Here is a 14,323-nt window from a genome sequence, read left to right as displayed (position 1 = left end):
ACAACTTACATGATGTTATCAGATCCAAGGTTCTTCCATCTCCTCAATCTGTAATAGAAAGTAAAGCACCAGTTATAATGATTGTCTCTGCAACCATTGTCAGAAAGCTCCAAAAATACCATTGATATACAGTATTATATCAGCCTGCTCAAAGTCAAACATCTGGAGACTCAGTGCCCCTGTTACCCCCACATAACATCTTGTAAGGCACAATATACTGATAGACTAATCCCCAACAATGCCGGCCATATCTATACACCATGTTTATACAGCCATGTGTTATACAATACTGTATGTTACATCTCTATACTGTTTTAGAATTATTAACGTATCTATATAATTAGTTCATTATATTCATATTTTATATTTACCCATTCATTCTTCCAGCTGTTTCCTCCTCCTCCGAATCCTCCGAATCCTCCTCTTCATCCACTTCCTCATCTAGCTCTCTATTGAACATATAGCAGAAAATGTGTCACATATTAATTGTGTTGTCCATTAGGGACAGAAGGTTAGACTGAGACTGGGATAATTAACTCCTTCCTTTCCTGCTACAGTGGCCAAGATCAGAGCAATCGCAGCCATTTAACCACTTAGATATCACAGTCAGTAGTAATGGTGGCATATAAGGAGTTAGACAGGGCGTCTGTTGTCCCATCTGTGCCTCTGCAACATGACCAAGGAGTGCAGATAAATTATTATGGCATAATTCAAGTATTGCAAAAGTATTACAATGTATTTATATCATCAATTAAGTGATTTCATGATCAAGTTCCCTAGTGGGATTAAAGAAAAATGGGAAAAAACGTACATTAAATGTTGAAAAATATTAAAAAATAAAAAACATTCACATCAAAAATGGAGTATTATATCTAAAATACAAAACAATAGAAAGTACACACAATTGATATAGTGCAATTGTAGCGACCAGTACTAGGGAATGAATGCACTATTTAGGGCACCAGCGGTTATAAGCCTATGAGCTAAAGCAATATCTGATCAGCTATTATTGTTCTATAGACTTACATGATGGTATACAGACTTGGGCGCCACACAAATATCCTGAATCTCCCTGCCCTATAACAGAATATACATCTACAGTTAATCATCATTGACAAATTATAAATTATTCTTTACTACATTCAATTATATTACATGGGGTTATACCCAATGGGGGTCATTATATAGATATATATATATGGACTCATACAGCAGAGTCTCCTACCGTGGTACTCTGTAATAATGGCTCGTATCCTAACACTAGAGAAATTTGGTGAATATTGTATATGCTAAATACCTGAACACATTCACCGCCTCCTTCACCCTCTTCTTCCATCTGTGGTATTAAAAGGAAACAATTATAGTATGTATAAACAATATATAGACAAAAGTATATGGACGCTGCATGTTTTTCAGAAAAAGTGCTTTATTCTTCTATTTAGTAACGTGTCGGCCCTTCTTTGCTTGTATTACAGCGGCAACATGTCGAGGCAGACTTTCCATAAGTTCTCTGTAAGTCTGGGCAGGAATAGCTCACCATTCCTCATGCCAGGCTGTGAGGAGAGATTGTTGTGAAGATGGGCGTAGGTGGCGGTGTCGTTCGAGTTTGTCCCACAAGCGCTCGATCGGAAGAGTGAATAGTTATTACAAAACGAACAACTTTTTATTTTACCAGATTATATAGTGTATATGTTTATATGCAATTATATAAAGATGGATAGCGCTCCAAGAAATGGATAAGACGTGGTTGTCAGAGAATATACGTAAATAAATATGGGGCAATCGTGTGCAGAAGGTAACTCACCCCGTGACGCCGGGCCCGTCTGTGGGGTGCCCGTGCGTCAATATCCAAGATGGCGTGTCAATCCAGAAAGAAATTCCTCACACCGGTCTCATGAGACATCCTGAGGAGAGCGTCTTGGTTGCTCCCGGCGATGAAAAAACCACCACGGGATAGGGATAGATCAATGTGAAAAACAGAAAATTAACCAGCGCTCCGGTGCTTTGGAAAATGGCAGATGATTGCACTACCTTGCATCATCTGCCATTTTCCAAAGCACCGGAGCGCTGGTTAATTTTCTGTTTTTCACATTGATATATGCAATTATATAGTATATGTTTATATGTGACTCCTTAACCCCCTACATCTACCCCCATCAGAACCCATTCTACAGGAAAGGGACATTACAGTCAGTGGCATAGCTAAAGGCTCACAAGACTGGATGCAAAATGTTCAGCATGGGCCTTCCCCTACACAAACGCACACTCTTCGTGGCTGACCATGGTCCACCCAGGACTTTCTGCTACTTCGCTGGGTCTCTTAAGTCACCTCTGATGCAGCTCTGGCCACTGGGGGTGTTGCTAGTAGTAGTGCCCTTTTTTAAGCCTCAACAAGTATCAGTCCCCCCACAAAGTAACGCAGAGCCCTTTCTGTGCTACCACAAAGTAATAGAGCCCCTCTGTGCTCCTCAAAGTCTACAGCCGCACTTCTCCCAAACCAGGGCCAGCCTTATGGTAGATGTCACCCTGAGCACTCTACTGCTGTTCTACATAAACCAAAAATCCATTTTATCTACAATTATGTATACTTTAATCAAAAGTAATGGATAAATTGTTATGATCTTTATACATAGTGTGTTTTATTGTAGCAATGTGCCGCAAGACTAAGAGCTGCACCGCAGTACTACATGCTTTTAGAAGAAAAAAAATGTCTAACTAAAACCGCGTGTGACAGCATCCAAAAAATGTGACATTTTCCTTAAAAAGAAACCAAAAAACACACCAGCTTGCATTGTATTTCACCATTGTATTGGTTATATCATATATACAGACATATGCATACACTCACAGAAGCTTATAAACACATACACAGAAGGCAAATACAGTAAGTAGTGGCACTTACTGTACTTCCACCCATGGTGCATAAGCATAAAAGTGCCTAACAAGAGCGGGCTGTGCGGAGCTTCCTTTGATCCGGCGACCTCTGCTCCTGTCTCTTCTACTGTGGACAGGAGCAGAACAGGGACTTCTGAAATAATCATAGGGTCCACTAAATATGGCGCCAAATCAGAAGTCATCATCATCGCTGATGCTGCTGGACCCAATGCAGCAAGCGTGCCTAGCCGACTACACTACTACGCTGCCATGCTATATCCAGGTTAGATAGAGCAATAGCAAAGCAGCAACTGTGATAAAGGGGGCCATTGGGCCCCCATGACTTAGGTGACGAGTTGTAATTGCAACCACTGCGACCCCTACAGCTATGCCACTGATTACAATTTTGAACAAACTGAGCTTGTTTTATATCAAACGGCTGTAGCTCCAGTTTTATCAGTGCTGCCGATCGTATACTTATAGATTCTTGACCCCAAGAGCATGTGAGTAGCACCGATAGAACCAAAGCTTTAGCCATTGTAAAGAGCTGGGAATAGTGAATTTACAGCTGTCATATCTGTGTGTGGAGCGAAGGGGGCAGCATGGATGAGCAGGTAGAATGATTTATGATAGTCTCCTGTCTGTCCCCCTTTCCCAGGGGAGGGTAACATGGCCTGTTCTACATGTAATCATTCCCCCTTATGATACATATTTGATTTCTGATTCTCACATAAGAGGGTCTTTTTCCACAGAAAAGGAGTGCAAATATGCGCACTTGTTCCTATAGTCGCCTCCTTACATTGTTTAACCCCTCAGATGATGCAGCCATTGCTGACTGTGTTATCTAAGCATTTTACAAAAAAAAACAAATTTAAGTTTTTTTCTCCCTTGCACTGCTCTATAGAAAAAAAATTAAAAGAACAATAAAAACAGTCCATGTAATTGATATATTATATGCAGATAAAAGTCTTTTTGTAGCGAAAATATGTTTAATTTAGTGTTGTCATAATCATAATGACCCATAGAATAAAACATTTACACCAGAAAAATAAATCGCACTGGTGAAATAGCTATTTTCCCATTGCCCCACTGAAAAAAATTAATAAACGTTAATCAATACATTATGTATACCCGAAAGTATTTTCTATAAAAACTAGAACTTGTTTCGCAAAATACGAGGCATGCAGCCACATTAATGAAATAATAAAAAAGTTATGACTGCTGGAATACAAATAGGGAAATGATTTACTTAGAGCTAAAATCAGTTATTTCACTAAGGGGTTAAAAATACACATAAGACAACTGAGTTCTGAACCAAATATATTTGCATGCTACATAAATACAACATTTACAATAGAAAAGTGGCATTTTCAAGAGGGTTTCCCCAATTTTCATGTGATTTTTAGGGGGTTAATGTTACTTTGCTTTGTCTATCCGGAGACTTTAGGGTAACTGTAGGGCCTCATTTATAAAAACTATGTAAAAGTAAAACTATCTTTGTTGCCCTTAGCAAACAGACAGTGCAGAATTCTAATTGGTTGCTATGGGCAACAAGGCCAGTTTTCCTATTAAACAGTTTTTGATATCTGAGGCCCATGTGGAGTCAGTCAGTAGTCTACACAATACAATGACTTGTCATATTCCACAGTACTTTACAGTGATCTACTTACGCCAGATCTTCTTCATCCTCATCCTCCTCCACAAACTCCTCCACCTCCTCCGCAAACTCCTCAACATCCTTCACCATCCTGTTAAAAAATAAAGACAGTGAGAATCAAGAACTTCCTCTATCTGGTTCTTATAGAAAGTCTACTTATTGGTTCCCAAACCCAAACCACACGATCTGCTGCCTTCAGTAACTGCACACAATTCCCATTGGTTTTATGGGCTGAATATCAGAATGGTCTTAGGGTATTTTTACACAGGCCAACTATCAGCTGAAGAATCGCACAAGTGACCCCTAGTTGTCCCGTGTAAAAGTGGGACCCTACAAAGTACTGGGAAATAAATCACTCAGTAGTTGACAGTTGTTACAGTTCATCTGACTGAAGTGAAGCAACTGATGAGCAACTTCTCGCTCAGTGTAAACAGGCAGTTGCTCATCTGCCTACTCACAGTTAATGTATGTGGGCGGTCGGGAGAGATCTCCGCCTCCATTCACTGACCGACTATTGCTCCTGATAGTCATTGGGACGCTGCGCCCAACAGTTGTGTCATCTAAAAGTACCTTAGGGTGCCTGAAGGTCAACATTGTACAGTTATAAGAAAGATATATTTACCTCACTCTCAAAATATAACTCGCAAACTCCAACTGGAAGAGCAGAAGAAAAGAAATCAGACATTTTACTTAGGAAGCATATAAGGAGGAGAAATAATTACAAAACAGGAGCAAACGCAGAGCGTACCTCTCTCCAACGCCAACTACAAACTCTCTGTGGAATGTTGGCTCTGCAGCTCCCTATATAACATGCATCACATCACAATATGCGTAACATTCCGTGGATTCCGTGACATCATCAGCAAGAGTAGCAGTTATCTAAACTGACCAATCACATTCAAGATAACTGAAGTCAAGTGAAATTCTCCATCTCAGCCGCTAAACCTTGTATAAAGGAAGACAAATGTCATTACTGATATACAATGAAATTGTGGGTCATTTATACTGATGAAAGTTCAATCATTCATACATCCTCATGGTACATTAATATAGCAGGATACAACAATGTATTGTACAAAGGAAGGGGATATTCAGGTATACAGTATATCACAGGGGCGTAACTATAAAGGACAGGGATATTCCAGTATACAGTATATTGTATATAATATTACTTTGGACCTGGTTTTATATATATTTATAAATACACGGAAGAAGGTTTAACACAAATGCTGATAACTTGCTGCAGCAAGTTACCTTGGGCCTCCTCCCCACAGGTGGATTTGCATTGCGAATTCCGGAGGGGGATTCCGCCTCCAGATTTCACAGCAAATCCAGCCGCATAGCATAACATGGCAAAATGTGATTTCCTGCCCACTAGTGGAAATCGATTGCGTCAATTGCTAGTGTGAAATATTAGTGACTACTTTGTACTACAGGTTTTGAGCATTGGAATTATTTTCCTCTATCCCATTTTTACTATTGATAAATCTGTGGATTTGTGCTTCTCTAATATCTTTTTTTTTATTACACTTCCATAGACCCAAGTATGACGAGCTCTTGTGCCAAGGTTCTCCTCAATGCACCCGGAGGGGAGGCTAAAAAATGGTGGCATGGAACACTTTATCAAGTATCTTGTAGGTTAGGTTTTATATATGTATTTCCAAGAGGAATAACAAAGGAATATCACAACTCGGAGTTCTGTATTAAGATGCTCCAGAATTGTTTCTTATGTAATACAGAGTTGTACTATAACAGACAGGTCAGGAGGCATGTGGCCAAGGGAAATTTTTTTTTACATTACCCCCCCTCCCCCATTCTGTTAGTCAAAAATTTTCATTTTAAGGCTGGTTGTCCACCTGCGATAGTTCATATCGTGATTCGCGGTGATAAATCGCACGCTGATCACGCTTGAAATGCTTTTCATAGGATAACTAGGGAAAGCGCAGCCTGATGTACACAAGCGGGAAATCCATTGCAATTTTCCGCTTGCATCTAAAAATCGCAGCATGCTGCCATTTTCCGTGATAAACCTAGGTTCATCGCAGTGACTTTAAATGATCTCCCGAGGTGGAAATCCGCTCGTGAGGATCCACCATGCCCATGGACAGGCAGCCTAAGGGTTACTAAATGACTGAAGAGTGGAATCTTCTTTGATCGTAAACATTCACTTCACATCTACATTGTATTGTATATGTGTTGTTATATATGTGTTGTTGTATATGTATTGTTCCCATGTTTAAGAGTCTGCCTCGTCTACAGGAAGGAGGTGGTGCGTTGTGAAAGTGTGATGCACCATCATGCAGGGGGGTATTTTTATGGTTCATGTCCACAGACATAATTGAATTGCGGAATCCGCGCGTGCCACCCGCATGTGTGATCCGCAATTCAATCAGTCTATAGACAATCATTGGGCAGTCGCAGGTAATTAAATACCTGCGATTGACATTTTTCCCAATGTACGCATCACACAAAATCATAGCATGCTCCATTTTCTGCGGATTCCCGCACGGACGGCTTCCATTGAAGCTTAAGGCCTCATGTCCACGAGCAGATCGGATTTCGCACATGAATTTCCGCAGCAGGAGACCTGCGGAAACCATTTGCGGGAGATCACAGTTGTAATGGCTTTTCCGCACGAATGTACTGCGGATCATCCGCAACCCCACTCCCAGCCTTTTCCCCACTTCCCTAATTGATTTTAACCGAAACGGCGCGAGATGCAGGGGTTAAAAAAACAAACAGCACAGTGCTTACCTGAATCCCGGCGGTCCAGCGTCTTCATACTCACCTGCTGAAGATGGCCGCCGGGGTCTGCTTCCTCCGTGGACCGCAGCTCTTCTGTGCGGTCCATTGCCGATTCCAGCCTCCTGATTGGCTGGAATCGGCACGTGACGGGGCGGAGCTACACGGAGTCGGCATTCTGCACGAGCGGCCCCATTGAAGACCGCAGAAGACCCGGACTGCGCAAGCGCGGCTAATTTGGCCATCGGAGGCCGAAAATTAGTCGGCACCATGGAGACGAGGACGCTAGCAACGGAGCAGGTAAGTATAAAACTTTTTATAACTTCTGTATGGCTCATAATTAATGCACAATGTACATTACAAAGTGCATTAATATGGCCATACAGAAGTGTATAGACCCACTTGCTGCCGCGGGACAACCCCTTTAATAAAGTCTCTAAATGATTTGGAGAACTAATTTCCATCCATATATGATTTAGTCTACATGCTAAAGCAAGATGACAGACAATTCTAATACAATTTATCTTGCTAAAAGTAGCAATGTCTAGGTGAAATCAATAACATGTGAACCTATTTCAGAGGCATCCAATTTGTGGACCGTATCCTGTATAATAAACCCAATGAATGCACAGCAAGCAGGAGTAATGAAAAAGTGATTTATCTGAAATATAATCCATAATAAATGTAGAAAATGAGAAGATGCAAACAATGTGTAGAAAGCGCCTCAGGAAACTGGTACTGGCAAAAAGGGTAACGTCAATGGCAAATGCAAAGCTAGGGTATCTCCACTGTATATTCTCCTGACTCACTCCAATCCTCTTGGTGTCAAAAGGAGAGACTGGGGGTCCTGGGTCCAGATAGAAAGTGACACAAATAGATATCAGAAAAAAGGTCCTGCGCTCAAGAAGTGAGAATGGAAAATATGGAGAAAATCAGTGCAATGCCAAAGAATATATCGTTGATGGACACTTACTTGGAAGGAGGGGTGTGTGATGAAGAAGAAGAAGAGGCACATTTACCATGTAGTCATCACAAAAGATGTTGCTGCTACTTACTGATATAAAAGTACATGGGCAGGTACATAGACCAGTTCCCAGCAAAGTTAATATTTTGGCCAAAATATGCAAAGCTCACAATCCAATGTCCTTTCACTGATTTTGTCCTTTTCAGTTAAATGCTTTTCATTTTAGTGTAGGGACTCGCAAGAGTCTAATATTCAAGAGTCTAATAGTTAATATTTTGGCCAAAATACTTTGCGTATTTTGGCCAAAATATTAAATAATATCTCATATTTAAGTGCAGAAGCCCTTGGGCCCTGGGGTGCTGGTGGAGTCCAGGGTGTCAGCGCTTTGTGTGGTACATTGTGAGAGTGGGGTAGCCTGCCTTTTCTAATAGTATGGCTGCTTTCACTCGGCTGACACAATATGCACCGTATTCTTTTAAATGGGATCATACATTAGTTGTCTTTTTCCCTCATGGCATTGCTGTAAAAAATCGTGGTATCTTCTAACTTTTTGTGTTACTTGGAGCGCATCGCCCATTGTTTTCAATGTGCATGCGAGTGTAATGTGAGGATGACAACTTCCCAGAAGTGATGGGAGACGTTTTTGATAGAAATAGCCTCACATCTGCAGTTACTTTGCATGTTCACAAGTGCGATATCGGGCCGCGTCTGACAGCCCAATATTGCGCTTGGCCATGTGTAGGAAGCCTGTGGGTGAAAGTAATGGTGCTGTAAGCCTGCATGCTGCACTACACGTACCAAGCAGCCCCCCCAATACATCATGGGTGTGTGAGTGGTTGTTCAGCAGTATTTTGCACCTGTTACTTACTCCATACACTGTTACTTTCCTGCTGCATGCTGCTGGGAACTGGTCTATGTATCTGCCATTGTACCTTTATATTAGCAAGTATGGACATTTTTCACAGCTTTTTCTGAATATATGCTATTTCTTAAATGAATTTATTTTAATGCTGGCACTTGTAGTACTACATAAGAAGCTATTTAATGATATTGATGTTTCTTGCAACTACACTGACTATATTTGACCACAAGATGGAGCCAAACCACTTTAGCTCTATGTAATGGGACTGGCCTAAAGGTGCATTCACACGAGCGTGTGCGTACATAGGTGCGCACAAAACGGCGCGTCCATGCACGTGCAAAAACACGTGAATGCAGGTCTGTGCAGCATTTCTTTCAATGGAAGCGTGGCTGCTGCTGACGGCTCCTTTGAAAGCAATGGCCTGCCAGCAACTCCTGCAGTGATTTTCAGGAAAGGGCTTTAAATATAAGCCCTTTACTGAAAATCATTCCTATCTGGTGTAAAAAAAAAAAAAAAACTCCCCTCTCTGGGGCTCAGGCGTGTCTAGCAGCTTGGGTCCTGTCACTGAATTTATTGAATGGCCGAGCGCTGCTGTGATTGGCTGAGCACTGTGACCATTCACAGGCAGCGCTCAGCTGTCATTCAATGAATGGACGAGCTCTGCCTGTGATTGGCTGAGTGCTCACCTGTGACAACTGTGGCAGGGGATTATTTACTCCGCGCGGGGAGTCCCCTTGTCACTGAATATTGTGACAGTGCTGTCACAGTGTTCAGTGACAAGGGGACTCCCCACAGGGAATATGAACACGCATCACGGACCTATGGTGCACGCATGTCCTATGTTCTGCAGGTGCGCGAGTTTGCATTCCTGTAAAACATGGACATGTGAACTCAGCATAGGGAACCAAAGGTTCTAAAAAACGCATGGTTTTGTGTGCACCTATGTATGCACACGCCCGTGTGAATGCACTCTAAGAGCTCAGTCAGACAGGTGTTATTTCCGCGCGATTTGCGCATGCGCACGCGTCCGGCGATTTTATAAAACCATTGCTTTGCAATGGTATCGGACACATGAGCGCTTTTTATGCGCTCGTCCGATAAATTATAGAACAGAAATTGCAGACCGCAACTATCTGCGATCTGCGATTCCTGTTCTCTTCTCTATATGCGCTCAATGGGGCCGGCGGCAGCAGCGCCGACCCCATTGAGAACATATAGAAGACAAATCATTCTTCTCTGCCACAGTTGTAACAGCTGTGGCAGAGAAGAACGATGTTTGCCCATTGAATTCAATGGAGCCGGCAATACAGCCGGTGCTTGTCTGCCCGAGGCCTAAAGGAGCGTATGTTCTATAGCTTATAAAGGTGCAGCTTATAAAAATATCTTTTCACAGATATGTGCGTAAATGCTATGTGAGATATATAATGATCATAGGAATAAGTTGATTTTTGCTGTATCACTCACTAAAGAACAGTACATTCAGACTTAACCAAAACCTGATGTGACAGATAGCAAGAAAAAAATAGATTGTATGCAACTGCAAAGAAAATTTAGAGGAGGTAGGCTTTAAAGGGGTTGTCCCTCTTCTAGTACATTGTGCAGTGGCCTGGGTTGGTACTGCAGGCTGAGTCCCTTTCACTTCAATGGGACTCAGTCTGCAATACCAACTTGGGTCACTGCACAATGTACGAAATATCTGTTTCCTGCAGCAAAACAGCTAAGAACGACAACTTATTTCACTTTAGGACCACTTATCTGGCAGGTGTTTCCCCCAACAAAAAGGTATAAACAATATTTTTGTTATAAAAGTTTTATTTCTTGCTTGAAATTCAATATGTATTGTAAGCAGAATACATATACCTGAATAAGTAATTAGTAAAATAAGCCTATACTGGGCTTTTTAAATATCCTTTAGTAATAAATAACGAGGTTAATATATAATGTACAGTATATGTAATAAATATAAGCGTTATATGCAATCATAAAATACTCTGTATTTAAATATGCACAGCATAAAACAGGAGTCCATCGGCATAATACGGAAAGTGTCCATATTTTTAGCAGAAATTTACTTGAAGATGTTCCTCTGTTTGAAAAGATGTCCAGAGTTTTTTATTTTCAAGCTCGTCCCACAAGTCATCAATCATATCCTGTAGAGGAAGGAAGATACACTATTAATCACATTGAAGGGGTTTTCTGGGAGTATATTGATGACCTATGCTCAGGTCTATTCATCAATCTGCTCTTCGCTATAGCTGCTTTCAACTGAAAGTAGCACAACACCCTGAAATGCTACTGTAAGGTCAGGTTCACATCTGTAAGGCCGGGTTCCATCCAAAAGCCATGCAGCTGAGCGAAACCCAAACGGACCCCTTTGTAGTCAATGGGGTCCAGTTGGCACTGTTTGGTTCTGTCCCGAGATGGAGTCAGTCGGCCACGGGGATTCCCCTTTCCTGCTCCCTAAATGCAAACGTGAAGCCACCCCAAGCTCACTCCCATTGCCTTGCAACACCATACCGGGCCACTGCAAAGTGCATGGAGCTGGGATATTTTAGGCTGACAGCAACTTCAGCAAACAACTGATTGGGCAACAGACTCTCGCCGATCTGATATCGATGACCTATCCTAAGGATGTGTTCAAGAAGAAATATATTGAGAACAGCACGCTTGTCCCACAATTTAGAGAATGCCTTTCTCAAGCCGAAATGTTGCTTGGCATATTTCCTGCCACAGTAAACCTGCAGTGATGATATGCTGAGGTCTATTCTCCTTTTTCTATGGTGCTATTCTGAAGAAAGGTCATCAATGTTATACTCCCAGAAAACCTGTCTAATCTTGAAACCACGAAATGGTTCTTATTAATGCTCTGCTTATTGCATACTATCCACCTCCTAATCACACACTAACATTGCTCATGTGCACTAAAACTACAGCAAGCAATATGTAATGTGATAGTCTGAATGTCAAAAAGCTATCGGCTACTAATACATATTGGAACATCTGAGAAGGTTAATTAAAGAGGTTTTCTGGAAGTTAGCTATTGATAACCATCCTCAGGATGGTTATCAATAGTTCATAGGCTGAGGTCCATCACTTGCATAGTAGATGGAGTTGGTAGCAGATAGCTTTGTCCACATTGTAGCAGCCCAGGTTGGTATTGCAAGTATTCAGTTTAATAGTAGCTGCGCCGCAATACCAACCAAGGCCACTGAATGTGGACAGAGCTATCTGCTTTCAGCGCTGTACACACTTACAGCAATAGTTAAACCCTAGAAAGACCCTGGCAAATAATTATATAATTATGTGCAGAAAATAGTGTGAAAAATGTTAGTAATTACTGTAGTAATAATTAGAGTTCCCAAAGAGTGGTTGTCAACGTTAGCAGTGTTGTATTGTATACGTAGATTATGTGATCTCAATTACTTTTCAGAATGATAGAAAGTTCTGACTCTATTAGAAAGTTACTCATCGAACCCTTAAAAGAGTTTGTCTGGGCCTAAAAAAAGGTTTGTAAAAGGGTCTCCAAAAACAGTGCCTGTTTGTCCATGGGCCGTGCCTGGTATTGTATCTTATCCTCATTCAAGTGAATGGAGCTAAACTGCAATACCACAAACAGCCTTTGGACAGACATGGTACTATTTTTGCCAACAAAGTAGACCCTTTTATTCTAGTCCTAGACATATTTGTTTACACTTTGTAATTACAGCAAATGTTGCAACTTTTCATGCAAGTTCATATTTTGACATCTATGTTTCTTTATAACTTGCCTAATTTTGGATGATGAGAGCTACAGAAATGCAAACAGCAAAGTAGTACTGATAACCAAGTCTAACTAGGTTGATTACAGCTGAGAGTATATACATGCTACCAACATAAAATACATATAAATATAGTGGGAAAGTCAAAAAGGATTTGACATACCTGACAAAAACCCAGGTCTGGAGAAATTGGTGCCTGTGACGAGAAAGCTTTCATGTCTGGTACTGGAGATATATGTACCGGTGAAGAGATCATGGCACATGGTGAGAAAGTCTCTTCAGGTAGGCCTTGATCTGTGGATTGAGGAGAGAGCACATCTGTTGAGGGAAGGTTAGTGTCCATGCCAGTAAGGTTTGCTGTGTCTGGAAACAATCTTGAAGACGTTGAGTATTGAGGAAAGGTCTCTGACAATTGTGTTCTTGCAGCTGAACAGATTCCATGCATATTGCCTTGACAGCAGCTAAGGTCAATTGGACACATCGATCTTCTGAGGCTTTCTTCCCTTCTCTTCATCAGGGTTTCATCATCCAGGCCAAGAACATCAGACAGATGTGCAATATAGCGGATTGTCAAGCGTAGTGTCTCAATTTTTGTCAAGTTTTTACCAACTGGGGCCACTGCTGGTGGAAGGTATCTTCTGAGTTTCTGGAGAGCAGTGGAGAGATTCCTCATTCTCATCTTCTCCCTCTCGCTAGCATTCTGTCGTTGATGAGACATGGCTCTGTTTCTTCTGTGGCTCTTCATTTCTGGTACCTCCATCTGTCTGGTTTGCAGAACTTCATGATTGTGTGGAAATATTTTAAGGTTATTATCTTCAGCAAGACTGCAGGATCGATAGGGAGGGGAAAAGCAGAAGGAGTCAACAGAAGATGTTGGAGACAGGCTGCTATAGCCTTCAGAATCTGGGTACCCAAATTGCTGAAGAGTGCAGCCCTCTGCAAGTAGTACTTTCTCCCTGGAGTGCAAGTCTACCAGAGAGAGATCCATATGTGCTTCTCTTCAGATTCTCTGTTGAAATACTGACTGTGGCTGCACAGCCCAGGTTTTATCCTGAAAGCAGAGGTGTGAATTGTCACCTTCACTGGCACCACCAACACATCAAAGTTTACTAGGGCTGAGCAGGGGGTCCTTGGGAAGAAGGTTCCCAGAGAATCAAGTGTGAATTTCACCCCAAGAAGATGAACAAAAAATGGACTACATAGGTTAACTACTTATTTGACCTGTACAGTAATGGCATTTCAGTGACATCATTAAAGCTGATTACAAAAGTAATGAGTTCGTTATTAACATTGTTCAAAAAACATTTACTGATAATAACTACATTGTTCTTCTAATCCAGTTAAAAAAAATAATTAAAATAATAAAAATACTGCAGGTCTGAACGGGCATAGATAGATAGATAGATAGATAGATAGATAGATAGATAGATATGAGATAGATAGATAGATAGATAGATAGATAGATA

General features: G+C 41.3%; 1 protein-coding gene across 1 annotated transcript; it reads right to left on the bottom strand.

Moving 5' to 3' along the window:
* Positions 1 to 5: 5 nt before the first annotated feature.
* LOC136610131 (uncharacterized) lies at positions 6 to 13,845 on the bottom strand. The gene is made up of 7 exons (XM_066589390.1): positions 13,021 to 13,845; positions 11,172 to 11,249; positions 5,154 to 5,185; positions 4,545 to 4,622; positions 1,298 to 1,336; positions 372 to 449; positions 6 to 48 (listed from the first exon to the last, which is right to left on the bottom strand). Exons 1-7 carry the CDS (start codon positions 13,843 to 13,845, stop codon positions 6 to 8), a joined length of 1,173 nt encoding a protein of 390 aa, XP_066445487.1.
* Positions 13,846 to 14,323: the final 478 nt, after the last annotated feature.

This window comes from Eleutherodactylus coqui, chromosome 2, assembly GCF_035609145.1.
Source record: "Eleutherodactylus coqui strain aEleCoq1 chromosome 2, aEleCoq1.hap1, whole genome shotgun sequence".
Lineage (NCBI taxonomy): Eukaryota > Metazoa > Chordata > Amphibia > Anura > Eleutherodactylidae > Eleutherodactylus > Eleutherodactylus coqui.
This window is presented reverse-complemented; position numbering and strand designations above follow the sequence as displayed.

Bases quoted from the DNA above. Each gene is read 5' to 3' on its own strand.
- LOC136610131 (XM_066589390.1), bottom strand. From the start codon at position 13,845: ATGGATCTCTCTCTGGTAGACTTGCACTCCAGGGAGAAAGTACTACTT. The intron at 11,250-13,020 runs GTATGTCAAATC...CTTCCTCTACAG, and splicing joins CAGACCTGGGTTTTTGTCAG to GATATGATTGATGACTTGTG. The intron at 4,623-5,153 runs GTAAATATATCT...ATTTTTTAACAG, and splicing joins AGTTATATTTTGAGAGTGAG to GATGGTGAAGGATGTTGAGG.